Genomic DNA, 17,180 nt, shown 5'->3' on the forward strand with positions numbered 1-17,180 from the left:
TAGGCGTGTCGACTGTTTTTGGGGTTTTGTATTAGGGACAGCACCGGAGGGTGGAAATTCAGATTCAAGTGGGTTCTAGCGGAGAGCAGACTAGAGACAGAGTACGGGCTTTGGGGAAAGCAGGATGTAGGTAGATTGTGAACTCAAGGCAGAGTAGGGTGTAGGAAGGAGCATCTTAGAACGAGCTTGGTAGTTAGAAACTAATTATGAAAAAGTGAGTGTACTTCTTAGGAAGTCTTCACTGCTGACACCTTTATTCTTACCTGGGTACAATGCTAAGTAGGGATGTCACCTTAGAGTCAGTATAGGGACAGCCTAACCAAAATTTATTTTTCCTTTTGTAAATGCAGTCTCGGACTCAAGTTGGGATTGTAATTCTTTGCCTAATGATCCTTGAATTGATTTTGCTTTTCATCTTTGAGTCGTCTGAGACTCTTGCGTAGGATCATGTATGTATTAGTTCCGGTTTATTTCCTGAATCTTTTGCTGAGATGTTTGTACATCCAATTATTTTTGGCTATGTAATAAATTCTTAAAAATTCCACTTCGTAGTCAGTGGTCCTTCAAGTTTATGTTAAATTTGGATTGCAATGTTGTTTAATGATATGATAACAAAGATCTTCCCTCCATGCTTTTAAGACAGGGAAAAAGGTTCAGTCGACCTGACCTGGGATTCTAGAATACGGTAAGAAAATCTAGATGAGAATCCCAGCTTCTCTAGCAATGTCTTGTAGCCGTGTTATAGTAAGATCCTATGCCACATATGCGACCATCACTAGGTAGACAAGCCAAGGACTGGATGTGCATGTGGTTTGCAAGCTTTTATGTCCTACTGACAGACACAGTGAAAAACTCATACTGCCCTCAGCATCGACTTTATATCTTTCAATTGTGTACTGTCATAAACCCCCGCCTGCAACCTAAACCCAGGCAGCTGGAGGTAACTCAGTTCAAAGTATGAGCAATACAAGAGTCATATGTTGCATGACGCATGAGAGATGCACTGAGCGATGAACGAGTTAAGCGGTATATATTAATAAAAATGGCTATAAAGCCTGCTTTCTATGTGCTTTGGGAGAATTCGAATCTTTTAATTCTCTACCCATGATTTCCCTTGCACTGTTATTCTGTCTCTTAAAATAGTGCTGAGGGCACCCAGAAGAGTTCTCTGCACGCCTCCATTTAGATGGTAATTACACAGCTTATGGGGCAGAGTGAACAGGTGTGAACAGGCCCACTCGGAATATAAACAGAAATAGTTATTTGACCTGAAATTGACTTTTACTGCTTGTTTCCGTTTTTATGTTTTATAACAGAGCATCAGGCCGTTTTCTCGAATTATAGTTACGTTTTTGGGATAGAGGTCAAACTCAGTGAAGCCTGCGTGGTCTACTTCAAAACAGAGATGTTAATTAAAGCAAATTTACTTAAAGGCTTATGACAAATTTCACTAGGTGATTTTTTACTTTTAAAATCATGTTCAAAGCTGTAAATGGTTTAATGTCTTTTTATTCTCGTCTTTTAATTATTTATGAAGTGTCTTTTTAATCAAAAAAGTATTGTATTTTAATCGTTATGTGCTTTTAAGATATTTTTTATATCGAAATAAAGCTTTGATTGATTAAATTTACATTTACAATTGCACATGATAATGCATCACAGTAGTAAACTACAGAAAAACAATATACTCTCAGGGAACGAAAGATAAAGTGAAACATGTTGAATGTAAGCAGGGAGTGCATCGCTACATGGAATACCTTTAGAGCTGAGACTTAAAACGTAGCATTTACCCAAGGATTAATTTCCAGTTCCCATCTTCGCTTGAGTTATTATGCTCCCCATAGAACAGTAATGACTCACGCCTTGCTATTGACTGCAAGCCTTCAAACAATGGAAGGGAAAAAGCTCTCTTCTCTAGGCCTCAGGAAACAAGGCTGGCTCCTCCAACTTTGCAAATGGAGAGGAAAGGTCTGTGATGCCTGCCCCACCCCACATGCACTTAATGAGATCCTGGCAGTCAGGGAACTATTTAGGTTTCTTTATTGTGAAACTGCACTTTGGTCTATAAATAAGCTCTTTATGTTACTGCAGTAACTGCCACCATCCTGAGGCATTCAATAACTCGCAGCCCCGCCCACCCTAAATTTTAACCCTTGCCTTCTATTCACACACCTACGACCAGATTAAAACAATTTGAATGAACGAGGCCAGGCCGTACTTATTTCAAAGATCTCAAAATGGTACTATGCAACAAAGAAGCTCGGAAACGGAGGCAGCAAGGGTCCGTTACTGTACAGAGCCCAGCCACAGGGACCACGACGATAGCAAAGACTCCGACCTACCAAAGCCTACTTCCGTTACTGTAGGAACCGATGCCGCAGCTACGGCAACACTGAAAGGACATTGCAGTTACAAAATAAAAGTCGAAACTTCCAAAATGGGAGGAGGCAGGCATTTTGATGTTTTGGACATGAAACGGATGGGGCGTACTGACAGGCATGTTCCAGCTTCGCATAGAAAAGTTATGTTTCTGCTTTGGGGATAACGTGATCTCTGTAACGTGCTTTGGGGTATTGAAGTTGTGTTTTTGTGTTCTTGTGCGCTTTTAATATTTGTCCCATATGACACTTGCATACCATGGCCTGTGCAATATTAGGAGTCAGCCAATATTACAGATCTCCTCTTTTACGCAGAACAATTGCGTAAATGATGTGCCTGATCACGGCATAGCACAACTTCTATAAGAAATTACCTAATCAAGCAGCCATATAACCGAGCAGTGAGTGCAGTGCGCAGCTGCAGGCATGTCGATAGGAGCATGAAAAACAAGCATTTGCAAGCCCTCTATTCCACAAAAGTAAACGGCATAGTAACAAAAGTGGACTTGCAAACCCCAGCTGTCTTACACAGGCAGAGCAAGCTCGGAGTATAAGCCAGCTCGAAATGGTAGAGAAAGAGACTTTATTAGCCCAGTCACCAAAGAGGACACAAATGCCCATGTGGGATTCCCCAAAAAATGACACATCTAATGGCCTACTGCCACCGCACTGTAAGAGTGTAACAAAAGAGAGCACAAACCGTTTTATTCACAGAACACAAGTCATCCCCCAAAAGTGAAGTAATTCACAATCATTAAAACTGAGCAAAAAGTAGAGGAGCATACAGCTGGGATGTCAAATTGGTCCAAATTAAAACCGAACAATCTGTACAATTAAAGGACCTGGCCCACCTCCATACTGACATTGAAATTGGGGCATGAACAATGGTACCAAATCCCAGTTACTATTAGTGGGCCTAATATCGTCATGGATCAATATAATCAAAGAACCCTAAGTAGAAGCTCAAATAGAGATTGCCAGAGTCAGAATGATCCAGAAACCCTAGGAATTAGTCCTCAACCTGAATCAGGGGAAGCAAGTAAAAACCCCATATCGCTTCCCAGCTTGGCACACATGGAGTACCCAAACATGTTTAGAAACCTATACACAGACACCAGGTACAGTATCATCACAGAACGAGTCCTTGAATTGCACCTAATAAAATACTCACAACAACCATAACAACTCTGATGAAGAACCTTGGATATCCCTTCTAGCCTTGGCTCAAGTAACTGCAGAGGCCTTAAATTTCCATTCCAAAAAGCTAGCAATTCAAGTAGAGCTGCTAAACATGCCTGTGATATATGTCACAGGAATCAATGATAAACTAGAGATATTAGCACTGTCTCTTCCTCCCCCTGTTAAATCTGATGAGAACAACCTAATGGCATGCTCCTGCTCTTCCCTTATAGACAAGTTAAGCTCCTCGCCAAGCGTTTTGCATTACATAATAGACAGGTTCAATTAAAAACTAAAAAACATCTATGCCCATAGGCTAGGAGAAGGCATCATGCCTCCGGGTACACTTAAAAAAAATTCCAGTCTCCAAACAGACCACTTTCTTCCTTCCCCTGTACGGAAAGCTATGAGCATCCCAACCCAGGAAGCCATACAAACAGCATCCATTCACATGGAGGAAGCCGAAAGGGATTTAATTGAAATACAATAACGGTTAAGGCGATGGTTGTACATAGCGGAAGTGAAATAGAAGCTATATACCCCCTGAGACAACCGGTTTCACCCGTACCAATCAAGGAACTTTCCAATGGATCTTTTAGCCACAAAGGTGCAGACACTGCCCCCAAATCCACCAAATTATGGAGGCATTCCCATGAAAATCAAGGCCCCAGCCGCACTTCATGAGAAAGCCGCTTTGGGATTACTAACAACAGTACATCGGATCCTGACAGGCATAAGGATGATGTAATCAGGGACCGAACTTCACTATCACTGAGACTCAAGTAATTACAAACTATTGAAACGCCAATGTGGGAGATTACAAACGGAAGAAACAAAACACAACTAACTCTGACTCAAGATAGAACATCATGACCACAACAAATATTGCGAAACATAAAACTTTCCCCAAACTTTCAAGATCAGAGCCCCAAACAAGCTGCGACACAGGCGGCTACAAGAAAAAACACATTTTTGGGTGAAAATAAAGTGTGGAAAAAACAGACAAAGGAGCGAGAGAAATTAACCAGAAATAACCTATGCTGACGTCAAAAGCTTCCTCAAGCCAAATAGCTTAAGGACTCCCCAAATTGCTAAGCATCAAGCCTAGGAAGAGCCCAAGCCTGCTCAGGGAGCAGACAAAATACACTATAAAAATAAGGCCATCATCAACGCAAGTGACGTATCAGTACCTGACGATAGAGACTTCCCCAGAAAAGGACGGCTCATTCCGGTCCAGGGAAGGCATGGCTTGGCAGTTCGGGCTGGACTGTTCCCATGAGGCACAGGATCAGACTTATTTGCATATGGCCATGTCTGAACTGGGGTGGCGGAATGGGCTAAAGAACGGTGATGGATTAAACCCAGATCTGTTAACTAGGTGTGAGTGTTTGATTGGTTCAGATGCTCCGTCCATCACCACCCCTTTTTGTACAACATCACAGAGCAAGCCTGGAGAGAGTTCCTTGTAGCTCATTACACTGCTCATATGAAAGAACTGGCAGCATCAAAGTCACATAAGGATTTGCTCACACTTCGATGAGACCAGGAGGAAAAGGACATGCAAGTTTACCACCCAAGAAGCACAAAGAAGTTGATACTTAAAAGTAAAACACACGGCCCACTTGTCCAAACGGCCAGCCAAATGCCTTGTTTAAATCCAAATCAGCGAGCTGGTCAAATTTGCTAACCACCCTGTATAATTACTGTTTTGACCACAAACAAATTCCTGATGAGGCCCAATTATTCATCTGATATATAAACACAGTAACAAAAACGTCCAGCCAACTACCGCCCGATGGCCTAGGCAATGAAGCAAAATACTACATGGGTATTTTACTACATGATTTGAGGTGCTGGGTAGACAGCGGCAGATAATTCCATACAGTCAGTCTGGCTTTTGAACAGAAATGGGCACAATTCTAGCCCCGATCATAAAAAGGCTCATAACCTTAACAGCCCTCCTTACAAGCCTTCTTCATGGACTTGAAGGACACTTTTTACCAAGCTGACAGGAAAAAGCTCCGGTCTAAACACACCAGCTAGGGGATACCAGAAAAATTACTGAAAGCAACGCAACGTCTTTACTCAAATACATAGATCAAGATAAAAATAGGAGATGGAACAAGGCTCTCTTGAAGATCTTGATAGCAACCAGCCTAAAGCAGTGATGTGCGCTAGCCCCGGTGTTTCTTAATCTTTTAATCTCTTCCTGGCAGACCTCACTCCAGAATTGGACCAGGAAAATGCCCATGTGCCCAAACTTGGGAGACAACAACTGGCAAGCATGTTATATGCAGACGATATTGCTCTCCTTAGCTGAACCAAGGTGGGCCTATAGACTTAGTTTACTTAAAGTAAGCTCTAAAGTAAGGGCCTATAGACTTAGTAAGTAAAGTAAGCGGGGAGAGAGTTAGGCCATGAGTTGTTTTCCTGGTGGTGGAGACGGTGAGTAGGGATAGGAACACTTTTCTCCATTGGGCTCTGCGTGAGGTGTGGAAGATGATATCAGTATTCAGGGCTTCATTGCCCGGTGAGAAGTAGGTGTCGGCAAAGGGTGTTTCAGGGTGCGATCTCAAGAAGTAAACGTTTTAAACATAACTTCTTGAGATCGCACCCTGAAACACCCTTTGCCGACACCTACTTCTCACCGGGCAATGGAGCCCTGAATACTGATATCATCTTCCACACCTCACGCAGAGCCCAATGGAGAAAAGTGTTCCTATCCCTACTCACCGTCTCCACCACCAGGAAAACAACTCATGGCCTAACTCTCTCTATCACACCTTCCCACCTCTTCCCTGGCAGGACTACCATTACTATCTACAATAACGGGATTGTCCTAATTCAATCCACGGATAAGAACCTGGAACTACTAGACAACCTGTTCCCCAAGTTCAAAGAACACCTTTCCAAGCTGCGGACCCTCACCCAGAACTCCACCAGCACTACCACCCCTGACGTCGCAGCCCCCACCTACAACATCTATACCCCTAGCACCCCAGTAAATGACCCACCTGCGGTTAACGCCCCACACTCCTCAAGAACAGTCACAAATGTCTCCACCTCATATACTAGCCGCCCCTCTAACAGGACCCCTCGTACCCCCACTCATACCCCCGCCATCCCTCTCCCCCTGACATAACAACTCCCACTCACAACACGCCACCATCTGAACACACCATCGCCCGGAGTTTATCCACCCCCTCCTCCCTTCCCCCCCACGGCAGACCCCTCTCCCTCCCCAGCTCCCTCCCCACTCCCACCCACGAGTCTCTCACATCTGACACAATAACTCTCACCCACACGCCACCATCTGAACACACCACCATTTGGAGTTTATCCACCCCCCACTCCCATCCCCCCCACGGCGGACACCTCTCCCTCCCCACTCCCACCCAAGACACTCTCACCCTCCCAACAAAAGATACAGAACATACCGCATCCCTTACCTTAGCATCCCCCTCTCTCCCACCTCCTATTCTCAGCCCCCACTACCCTCCTGTCTCCCCCACTGTCTTCAGCCTTCACTCACTCTTCCACTCACCGACACCGTCTCCCACTGACGTCACTACCTATGCCTCCCACCTACCGCCCATTTCACCTACTTCACCCACACCCCTCGCCCACAAAAAGGCCCCCACTTTGAATGCCATCCCACTCTTTAGCACTGCAGAACCCTCCAACAACACCAGTACATCCACCCCCTCGATACCCTGCTTGCTTTCCAGCTCGCTACTCAACGATTCACCAATGGCTCTCACCACAAACCCCATCCCCAATGCATCTCCAGACCAGACTGTATCCACCCTCCAGCAAGTCAAAGAGGATATTCTACAAATCAAAAAAGATGTCCACGCAATCAAAGAGCTTCTCTCCTCACAGCCCAGTCTACCTCCCACCATCCCTCTACCCTACAAACGACGCACCCTCCCTACATACCCTCGCCTTCAACGACACCCACGCTGGCCGACTATCCCCGTTCGCATTAACGCCCACCGCCCCCGTCGTGTCCTCAACCCATTGTCGGACCGTGACTTATGCTCTCTACTACGCTCTTATGGCCCAGGTCCGGTAAAACACATATCCAACACACACATCCCCATACCCACAATTCTTACAAACCCTCTGAGGCTCCCAACACTCAACAACAGAGGTTCCGTCCCTAACAACCTCAGAAAAGTTCCCCTCACACTAGAAAGCTCGACCACCCTTCTCTCTCCCAAACTCAAATGCATCCTACTCAATTGCAGATCGGCCCAGAGACACTCCTCCGACATCGCTGATCTCGTCTCAGCTAGGGATCTGGACCTAGCCATTCTAACGGAAACGTGGCTTATTGAAGCCTCTACCCCGATTATGGACATACTAGTCCCCCCCAATTATCACATCATTAGGCTGGACAGGTCTCCTGGCAAGACGGGCGGGGGAATTGCATGCATTTTTAGGAGCAACCTCTCCGTTACTAAAATCACCCCCCCCTCCTTCTCCTCCAGTGAACTCCTCTGCCTCGACATCACCAGCGAGGGCAAACAAGCTTGTGCTTTACATCTCATCTATCACCCGCCTGGTGACAATCTCATATTCACCCAACAACTCATGGACATGATCACTTCCAATACCGGTCGGCAGACAACCCAAGTCTACCTGGGTGACTTCAATCTTCACTGGAACGATCAGAAAGACACAGTGGTGAATAGTCTCAAAACTTTCCTTAATGCGCTTGACCTCACCCAAATATGCGATAGACCAACACACGACAAAGGCTCGATACTCGATCTCATCATTGCCAAAGAGAACTCAACACAACTGGAGGCGATTCAACCCTGCGACTGGTCTGATCACCACATTATCACCTTCTTTATCAATGAAAAAGTTAAACCTATCCCAGCTCAACCAATCAAATCCAAAACATGGAAAAGGGACATGAAGAACCTTAACCCCTCTACCCTGCCTCCCCACATCGGCAATCTCCTCCTTCCCCCTTCAGGTGCCTCGGATGTTCAATCACTGATGGACCACTACCGTGACTCTATGAACACAGTAGTCAATGAAGTCGCCCCACTGCAACTGAAGAGAGTCTCCACCAAAACATCTAACCCCTGGTATGATGATAGACTCAATGACGACAGGCGTACTATGCGAATGGCAGAGCGCACCTGGAGATCGGACCCTTCAGCACTGCACCTCAAAAGGCTTAAGAACAAGAGAAACGCCTACTTCAGGAAAATAAAGCGCACAAAGGCGGACTTCTTTAGCCGCCAGTTGGACCAAGCAAAAAACAGGCCAAGAAAGCTGTTCGAACTAATCAAGACCCAAACAAAGACTCAACCCCTACAATCAAACAGCACAACAAGCGACACCCCACACTGTGAAGCCTTCTCTGCTTTCTTTAAGCTAAAGACTGACAACATAAGAAATGACCTCATCATGGATGTAAGTCGATTCCCCAACAACACCAGAATGTCTTACGCTCAACCTAAAAACAAGGCATCTTGGCTGTACTTCGATACCTACTCGGAAGAAGCAATACGCAAACTGCTCTGCACCTTGAAGCCCTCCAATCACCTCACAGACCCTCTACCCGCTAATGCTGTAAAAGACTTCATCCCCTTGCTCCTCCCTCTCTGGACCAAAATCATCAACAGCTCCCTGCAACAAGGCCTCATTCCGGACTCCCTCAAGGTGGGGCAAGTCACGCCTATACTCAAGAAACCTACAGCTGATCCGTCTGACCTAAACAATTACCGGCCCATCACCAATATCCCCACCCTGGCCAAATTGCTGGAAAAATGTGTCCAACTACAACTAACTAAACACATTGACCAATTTGACCTCCTTAACCCTCATCAATCAGGCTTCAGAGCGAAACATAGCACGGAAACAGCTATGACACACATAATTGATGACGCCCTCCAAATTCTTGATCACAATGAGTCCTGCCTCCTCATCCTTCTTGACCTCTCGTCAGCATTTGACACGGTCAAACATGAGAACTTGCTGGAGCTGCTAAGCACTAGAATGGGTCTATCGGGAACTGTTCTCAAATGGTTTTCGTCCTTCCTTCACAATCGGTCACAGAAGTTCAAGATCGACAATGTGCTATCCACACCTGTGCCTGCAGATCTAGGTGTTCCACAAGGATCCTCCCTCTCTCCCACACTGTTCAACCTCGTCATGGAACTGCTCGCCACCTTGCTCCAAGCCTCCAATGTCCAATTCCATATGTACGTCGACGACACACAACTCTACCTAAAGCTACAATCCCCGGAAGATATCAAACATCTGAATTCCACGCTTATTAACACTCAATCTTGGCTGGCAGATAATCACCTCAAACTAAATGCTCTGAAAACCGAGTTCCTACTCATCTCACCCCCGGCGAAAACTTCCACCACCCAAACATGGCTCAATAACCTAACAGCATTCAATGTCCAACCTACCATCGTGGACTCGGCGAAATCCCTAGGCATCACACTCGACGCCAAGCTCAACATGCAGCAGCACGTTAGCAAAGCCACAAAAGCAGCTAATTTCCAAATCAACATATTGAGGAAAATTAAACCTTTCCTCCCTGCCGAAGACTTCCAAACTGCTGTACAAGCTCTAGTCATCCCTCGAATAGACTACGGAATTGTGGCCCTCAGCGGACTCCCGCTATCCACAACTGCACCCTTAAGAGCCTCCCTGAACGCTGCAGCAAGACTCATTACTGGCTCAAGAAAACATTCGCATATATCCCCAGACTTAAAGTCTCTAAAATGGCTGCCTTTTGAAGCCAGAATACAGCTAAAAATTGCAGTTATGACACACGCGGCCGTGCACCACAATGCACCCAACTACCTCGCTCAAAAGTTGTCTATCTCAGGAGGTTCGAGGTCCAATAGAAGTACAAAAAACCTACTCCTGAAACCTCGTAGATTCCGGAAAGAGAAAACATACAAGCGCTCCTTCTCTGGAATGGCACCCAGGATTTGGAACGCGCTCCCGCCTGAAACTAGGCTGATCTCCTCCACTGCACTCTTCAAGAAAGAAGTGAAAACCATCCTTCTGGCCAAGATCTCCTGAACATGATTGGTGCTGGATCAGAGACTCTGCATTGCTTTGTATCACTGTTCACCTTGTCCTCTGGCACTATACTTCTTACTTGATGTGATGTTGTCACTACCAATATATGATACACGTTGATTCACTCTCCAGATGCCCCCACTCAGTGTTCTCGCTACACTAAGACTTGGGTATAAGCCATCCACACACCCAAGGTGCACCTGAACACCCCTGTAGTGGGATCAATGACTTGTACCGTCTTATATTACTTGTTTACCTGATTGTATATTGATATGTTTTATGTATGTTACTATTATCCCACCATGTTAGTGACTACTATACTGCTCCCATTATCTCTGTTCACTCCTACTGCCCCTACCCTGTCTTTGTGAAGCGCTCTGATATCTGTAAGGATCTTGTTCGCGCTATATAAAACTTTTAATAAATAAATAAATAAATAAGCTCCTTCACATCGGACAACACGTTGGAAAATCAATCCAAAGAAAACAAAAGTGTAAAATTTTTGTAAAAAATTAAAGACGTTTGTACCCTGGTATATAAACAATCACAAACTAAGTAAAGAAACCGAGTACAAGTATCTTAGAATCAAATTTGATATAAAAGAAACCTACCAGCGGCGTAAGCAGCAGATGCATTCTAAGCTGGACCTCTACTCGCTGCCTTCCTATCTTTACAGAAAAGGGTAGGAGGTAATTCACACCTTCCAATACTAGAGGTCATCAGAACAAATGTTTTGGCAAACATTGCTCATGGCTTTTCAGCACTCTATGGTCGTAACTCTAAGTGATTGTAAGCATTACATCTCAACACATATAGGCAGCTCTTTAGACATTCTCGTTAGGCTTGCCTTGCCCAAAAAAGGTTGAAGTTTCTGCCACAAATTGAGAACTGCCAAGAAGAACACACTCAAAGGCTAAGGATAGAATTATCAAACAACATAGGACATTGCCCCCACAGGGACTTCCTACGGTCCTCCTTAGAGAACCTACAAATTACTGAGCTGTAGGAGCTCGCAAAGTCCTTTCATGTCTTCAAGAAACACGCTAATAAAAGCGTGTGTGATCTATCCCTATTAAGAGACAAAAATGCAGTTTACCTCGACGGTGGCACCCTGCTAGTGACGAATAAATCATCACAAGAGACATATTTTAATGACTTTTAGTTGGAATATAACCTTAAAATTGTACTTGTGTATCTTATGCACCTTTTCTTATTAACTAAGCATAAAAATATATATATATATATTTTTTTTAAAACTCAATCTCTATCTGATAGCATTCTGTATCCTCTCCTACTTATTTTGGGGGTTTAAAGTACCACATTGTGCAATGTAAGCACTTACCTATTACTGCCTTCTTTCTACATCTTGGAGGTAATGCCCCATGGCACTGTACTTTTCACTGCTTCATCTAATTTTTTTCGCAAAAATCACCAAGCTTATTCAGTTTGTTAGGCTTTGGTTGAGTAATTTCTAAATGTTTATGAATACACAAACTTTAGTGTTATGTGCAGCAAACTCACTCTGCTTATGCCTGGCTAATCTTTTGGCATTGCACATGGGTAGACCTCCTTCAAGCAGATTCCAAATGTAAGTGTGTGTCATATGCGCATGTGCCAGTTAGAATACAAATACAAATTTTAGCTTCTACCTGGGTAATCGGCACTTCTATTTACTTCCAAACAGAAATGCTTGATTTCATTTTTGCATATTATAGACCTATGGGCCCGATTTACAGAACTAACTGAAGACAAAATCCTAAACTTACTACCATTTTGGTCTTCACAAAAGGCACTTACTCATTTTGGTATTCACAGAAGGCACTTACATATTTCGGTATTCACAGAAGTTAGGAGTCCTAACTTTATGACTCCTAAATGCCTTCTGTGGATACCGAAAGTCGTCAAAATTAGGATTTTTCTTAATTTAGTAGTAGTACAGTTAGGACTCCTAACTTTAGGACTCCTATATGCCTTCTGTGAATAATGAAAGTCTTAAAATTAGGATTTTTCTCAGTTTAGTAGTAGTAAAGTTAGGAGTCGTAACTTTAGGACTCCTAAATGCCTTCTGTGAATACTGAAAGTCTTAAAATTAGGATTTTTCTCAATTTAGTAGTGGTAAAGTTAGGACTCCTAACTTTACTACTACTAAATTGAGACAAATCCTAATTTTAAGACTTTCGGTATTCACAGAAGGCAATTAGGATTCCTAAAGTTAGGAGTCCTAACTTTACTACTACTAAATTGAGACAAATCCTAATTTTAAGACCTTCGGTATTCACAGAAGGCATTTAGAAGTCTTAAAGTTAGTACTCCTAACTTCTGTGAATACCGAAATGAGTAAGTGCCTTCTGTGAATACCAAAATGAGTAAGTGCCTTCTGTGAATACCAAAATGGTAGTAAGTTTAGGATTTTGTCTTAAGTTAGTTCTGTGAATCGGGCCCTAAGTGTCTTCTGTGAATACCAAAATGAATAAGTGCCTTCTGTGAATACCAAAATAGTAGTAAGTTTAGGATTTTGTCTTAAGTTAGTTCTGTGAATCGGGCCCATAGTGTTTTATTTTAAAGCAACAATTTATTTAGTAAATCAGCCCGTCTCCTTTATGAATATAAAAGGAAAAGAGGCAACACACTAATCAAAGAATAATGCATAAATTATGTGACTTAAATTATCAATCAAAATACAAACCTCTTTCAGATGTTGGGGAAATGAACATGTAGGGAAAAATATATATTTGGTGATTCTTTGGCTGTATAAATATAAGAAGAATCCACAAATGGCAAGGCTGAGAACCACTACGGCAGCCACAAGGAATGCCAAGATTAAAATCCACAAAGGAAGCTTGCCTGCAAAACACAAATTGATAGGTTATTTATACATGAAATCAAACTTTTTCATTCATCAGTAAACGTCTAAAACTTATTCATTATGTCTGGTTTGACAGCAGATTTGTTTTCAAGAACTATTTTTCATAGATTCTTGAAAATGTACATAAAGTGGGCACAGACGCCAGCTAGATGAGTATCTCTCTTCCACCTCATAATACTGGCTGTTTGGTATATCAAGCCATCTCACATGGAGTTGCTTACATTGCAATGCTAAAGGAACTATTTTACTTCTCAAAAGTACACAATCATCATCCATTACATTTTTTAACCCATAGAATCTTTGTACACAGAGAACACTCATCTGGCGTGTTTATGTTTTAGTTATATATCCAACTGCAAGATAGACCTACTGGCTTTGCCAATGATTGTTTTACTTTATTAATAAGGTGGAGCACAAAGAATGGCCTCGAGATAGCTAATGTTGTGCCATGTTTAAAAAAAACCCAAAGAGGTACTGTATTTATAGCATACAAAAATGTACCCAATATACGAACAGTCCACGTTTTGAGGCCTCTTGTTAGACTTGCTGTTCATGGCCCATAACATTACATCACCATTATGCAAGGAAGGGGGACTATATAGGATTTAGTACTCAAATGTGTTACACATATCTTTTTTCTAAATATACACACGGAAATGACATTAGCTCATGCATTGCTATTTTCCTTTTAAACAATCATAATTCCAGGTTAAAAAAAAATATGTTTTATTTGGGACCCTGAATACCATTTATTTAATCAAACGGCAAGTCCATATGAATCTCAATCTTTGTTTTAAAACAGGACAGCACCGGTGTGTCTAAGATGTCCACCAGGTAACAGTTTGATTCGCAAGACTGCAAAGTCTAACTCTTCAAGAGAGGGGTGAAGACCATCAATAAAAGGAACCTTGGTTGTACATTCAAGCGGAGGATGGTGTGCCTTCAATACGTAGACAGGTGAACTGAGTGTCCGGAAGAAAAGGGAGAAGTCTTACAATGGAGGTTGCAAGCTGGAGACTGGCAGAACAGAGATTAGGCATGCACACCAGCAACTCCAGTATGAGAAAGATGGGGGGACATGACAGATTGCAGAAATAAAGTGATTCCGTTGACATCTCATGAGGTAGGCCCAGAAACACGTTCAATAGAGGGACACACAGGAAAATGCTATTTGTCCGCCAGAGGACCAGACAAGAGAGACTCCACGGAGTGAAAAGCAGATGTGTGGTCCACCATCTTGGAGGGGAGACAGAATGGCACTGCCTGGGCTCCCTCCCTTTCGAATTTGGGGAGCTATTATCCTTTTATGATGTTGAATACCTCCAAATGAAGCCAAAATAAGGAGAACAACACATTTCTTTATACCTAGGTGGCTTTCAACCACACAATGTGGAGAGAGAGAGTGGTTCCTTATTCATACTTAAGTGACTGCACACCTGAACGCTGAAATAACAGACTTGCTCAGAAGCACTGACAAAGAGGCTTCTTCACTGCATTCAAAGTTGACAAGATCCAAGAATCAGTAGAATGACACCACTACTGGAGACATCTGAAAGACTTACCCTGGATTCAGTGAAATATACAAGAAAATGAGTGTAGCCATGAGGCAGTAGGATGCGATGAAGTGTAGACTGGAGTTGCTTGAAAAAGATCTCTTTGCGACAAACCTGTGAATAACTGAGGTTCAGATGGGGGGATGGGCAGAGGACCTATGAGCCTTCATAATACAGTAGATATCAGAGACATTTAAATTTCCCATGGAGGAGATTGCAGAAGGCATTTGGTGATGCTGTAACATGAGGACACCCAGGTACTCAGTGGGCCATTGCATGTTCTTGCCCCTGAAAGATGACAGTATAAAGGAAAGAACATTGAAGGCAGACTACAACTCAGAGGAGGTCCTGCCTACTTCTTCCAGCTAGGGGACTGGTGCTCATGTTTAATGGGACATTGTCGAGAGTCCTACACCCAGAAAACTGGGGTTGGTTAGTGCTGACAAGCTTGGCAGCTTTTAGCCCCAGTACAGGGGAGGGTTTCTCCCTTCCCCTCATTCCATAGGTGTCTGTCCTGCCTAGGAGTGAGCAGAAGAATCTGCCTCTGCTTTTCAGGAGCTGACGGTCATCGAAAGAGGAAACACAAGGAGATGATGGACGGAGCACTGAAACGTTTCAGACACTCACCCGAGTCACAGATCTGGGTTGACTACATCATCGTTCTTTAGCTCACTTCCCCACCCCAGTTCAGACCCAGTAATATGCAAATCAGTCTTGACCCTGACTCTCATGAGACCAGTCCAACCCGAACTGCCTAGAAAGCAAGGTCTTCCCTGGACTGGAAACAAGAATCCTGGCACCGGTTTCGGGGTAACACCCCTCTTTAGGTAGACTAGCTTGAATCCAGTGGCAAAGTGAGCAAGGGGACCCACGTCTGGGACTGTTCACATGAGGCACATGTTCAAGCCTGATCTGCATATGGCTGGGTCTAAACTGGTGTGGCGAAGTGAGCTACAGAACGATGAAGGATTCAACCCAGATCTGTGACTGGGGGTGAGTGTTTGAAACATTTCAGCGCTCCGTCCATCATCTCCTTGTGTTTGTTTTGTTCGTCCTAAGCTGGCAGGGTATACCCAGACATGGGTCCCTTGTTCACTTTGCCACTGGATTCAAGTAGCCTGGCTGATGAGGGGTGTTACCCCGAAACCAGTCCCAGGATGCTTGTTTCCAGTCCAGGGAAGACCTGGCTTGGCAGTTCGGGCTGGACTGTTCCCATGAGGCACAGGGTCAAGACTGACCTGCATATGGCTGGGTTTGAACTGGGATGGCGAAGTGAGCTAAAGAACGTGTCTGGATTCAACCCAGATATGTGACTGTGGGTGAGTGTCTGAAAAGTTTCAGCACTCTGTCTATCATCTCCTTGTGTTTGCGAAGTTCGCCCTACGTTGACAGGGTTTGCCCAGACGTGGGTCCCTTGGGTGCAATATGTTCTCTACTAAAGGCCTAAGGCTCATGCATCATCCTAGTAAAGGCCTTACATGCGCCCTTCATTTTGGGAGAGAGGGGCCCAGCCAAGGCAACAATATCTATGAGTTCAATGCACAACGCTCACTTATGGTATATTTCTCTTAAGGACTGATAGCATGTTTCTACTAAATGACCTTATTTTTCTCTTGATTATTGGTCATGAAGGACAAGGTTTCCTAATAGTCAATTTTCTTTGTGGTGTAAAAAAAAACAAAGTTAAAAAAAACAGCACTTTTTTACTTTTCATTCTATATGGGATTACATTTCTCAGCAGAGTTTGCTCAAGTTCAAGTTCAGAATTTTTATAGCGCTCTACTCACCCGGAGGGTCTCAAGGCGCTTGAGGGGGAGGGGAGGGGGGAGTACTTTACTTATCGAATATCCAAGTTTTAAGTTGATTTCTGAAGGAGAGGTGGTTCTGTGTAAGGCGTAGGTGGGTGGGGAGAGAATTCCAGGTTTTGGCCGCTAAGTAGGAGAAGGATCTTCCCCCCATGGTGGATTTGTTGATGCGCGGGATAGCGGCTAGGGCCTGATTGGACGAACGGAGTTGGCGGGTGTGGGTGTAAAAGGACAGGCGCGTGTTAAGGCATTCGGGTCCTAGGTCGTAAAGGGCTTTGTGTGCATGGGTGAGGAGTCGGAACGTTATCCTCTTGTTGACGGTGAGCCAGTGGAG

General features: G+C 43.9%; 1 protein-coding gene across 1 annotated transcript in view; it reads right to left on the minus strand.

The window, feature by feature from the left end:
* The window catches only part of IL10RB (interleukin 10 receptor subunit beta), a 219,040-nt gene that overhangs the window by 13,088 nt on the left and 188,772 nt on the right, over positions 1-17,180 (minus strand). The window contains exon 7 of the mRNA XM_078656954.1: positions 13,309-13,466. Within this exon, the coding sequence (XP_078513080.1) occupies positions 13,309-13,466 (158 nt within the window). The remainder of the gene's footprint in view (positions 1-13,308; positions 13,467-17,180) is intronic.

The sequence above is a fragment of the Lissotriton helveticus genome, chromosome 8 (genome assembly GCF_964261635.1).
Source record: "Lissotriton helveticus chromosome 8, aLisHel1.1, whole genome shotgun sequence".
NCBI lineage: Eukaryota > Metazoa > Chordata > Amphibia > Caudata > Salamandridae > Lissotriton > Lissotriton helveticus.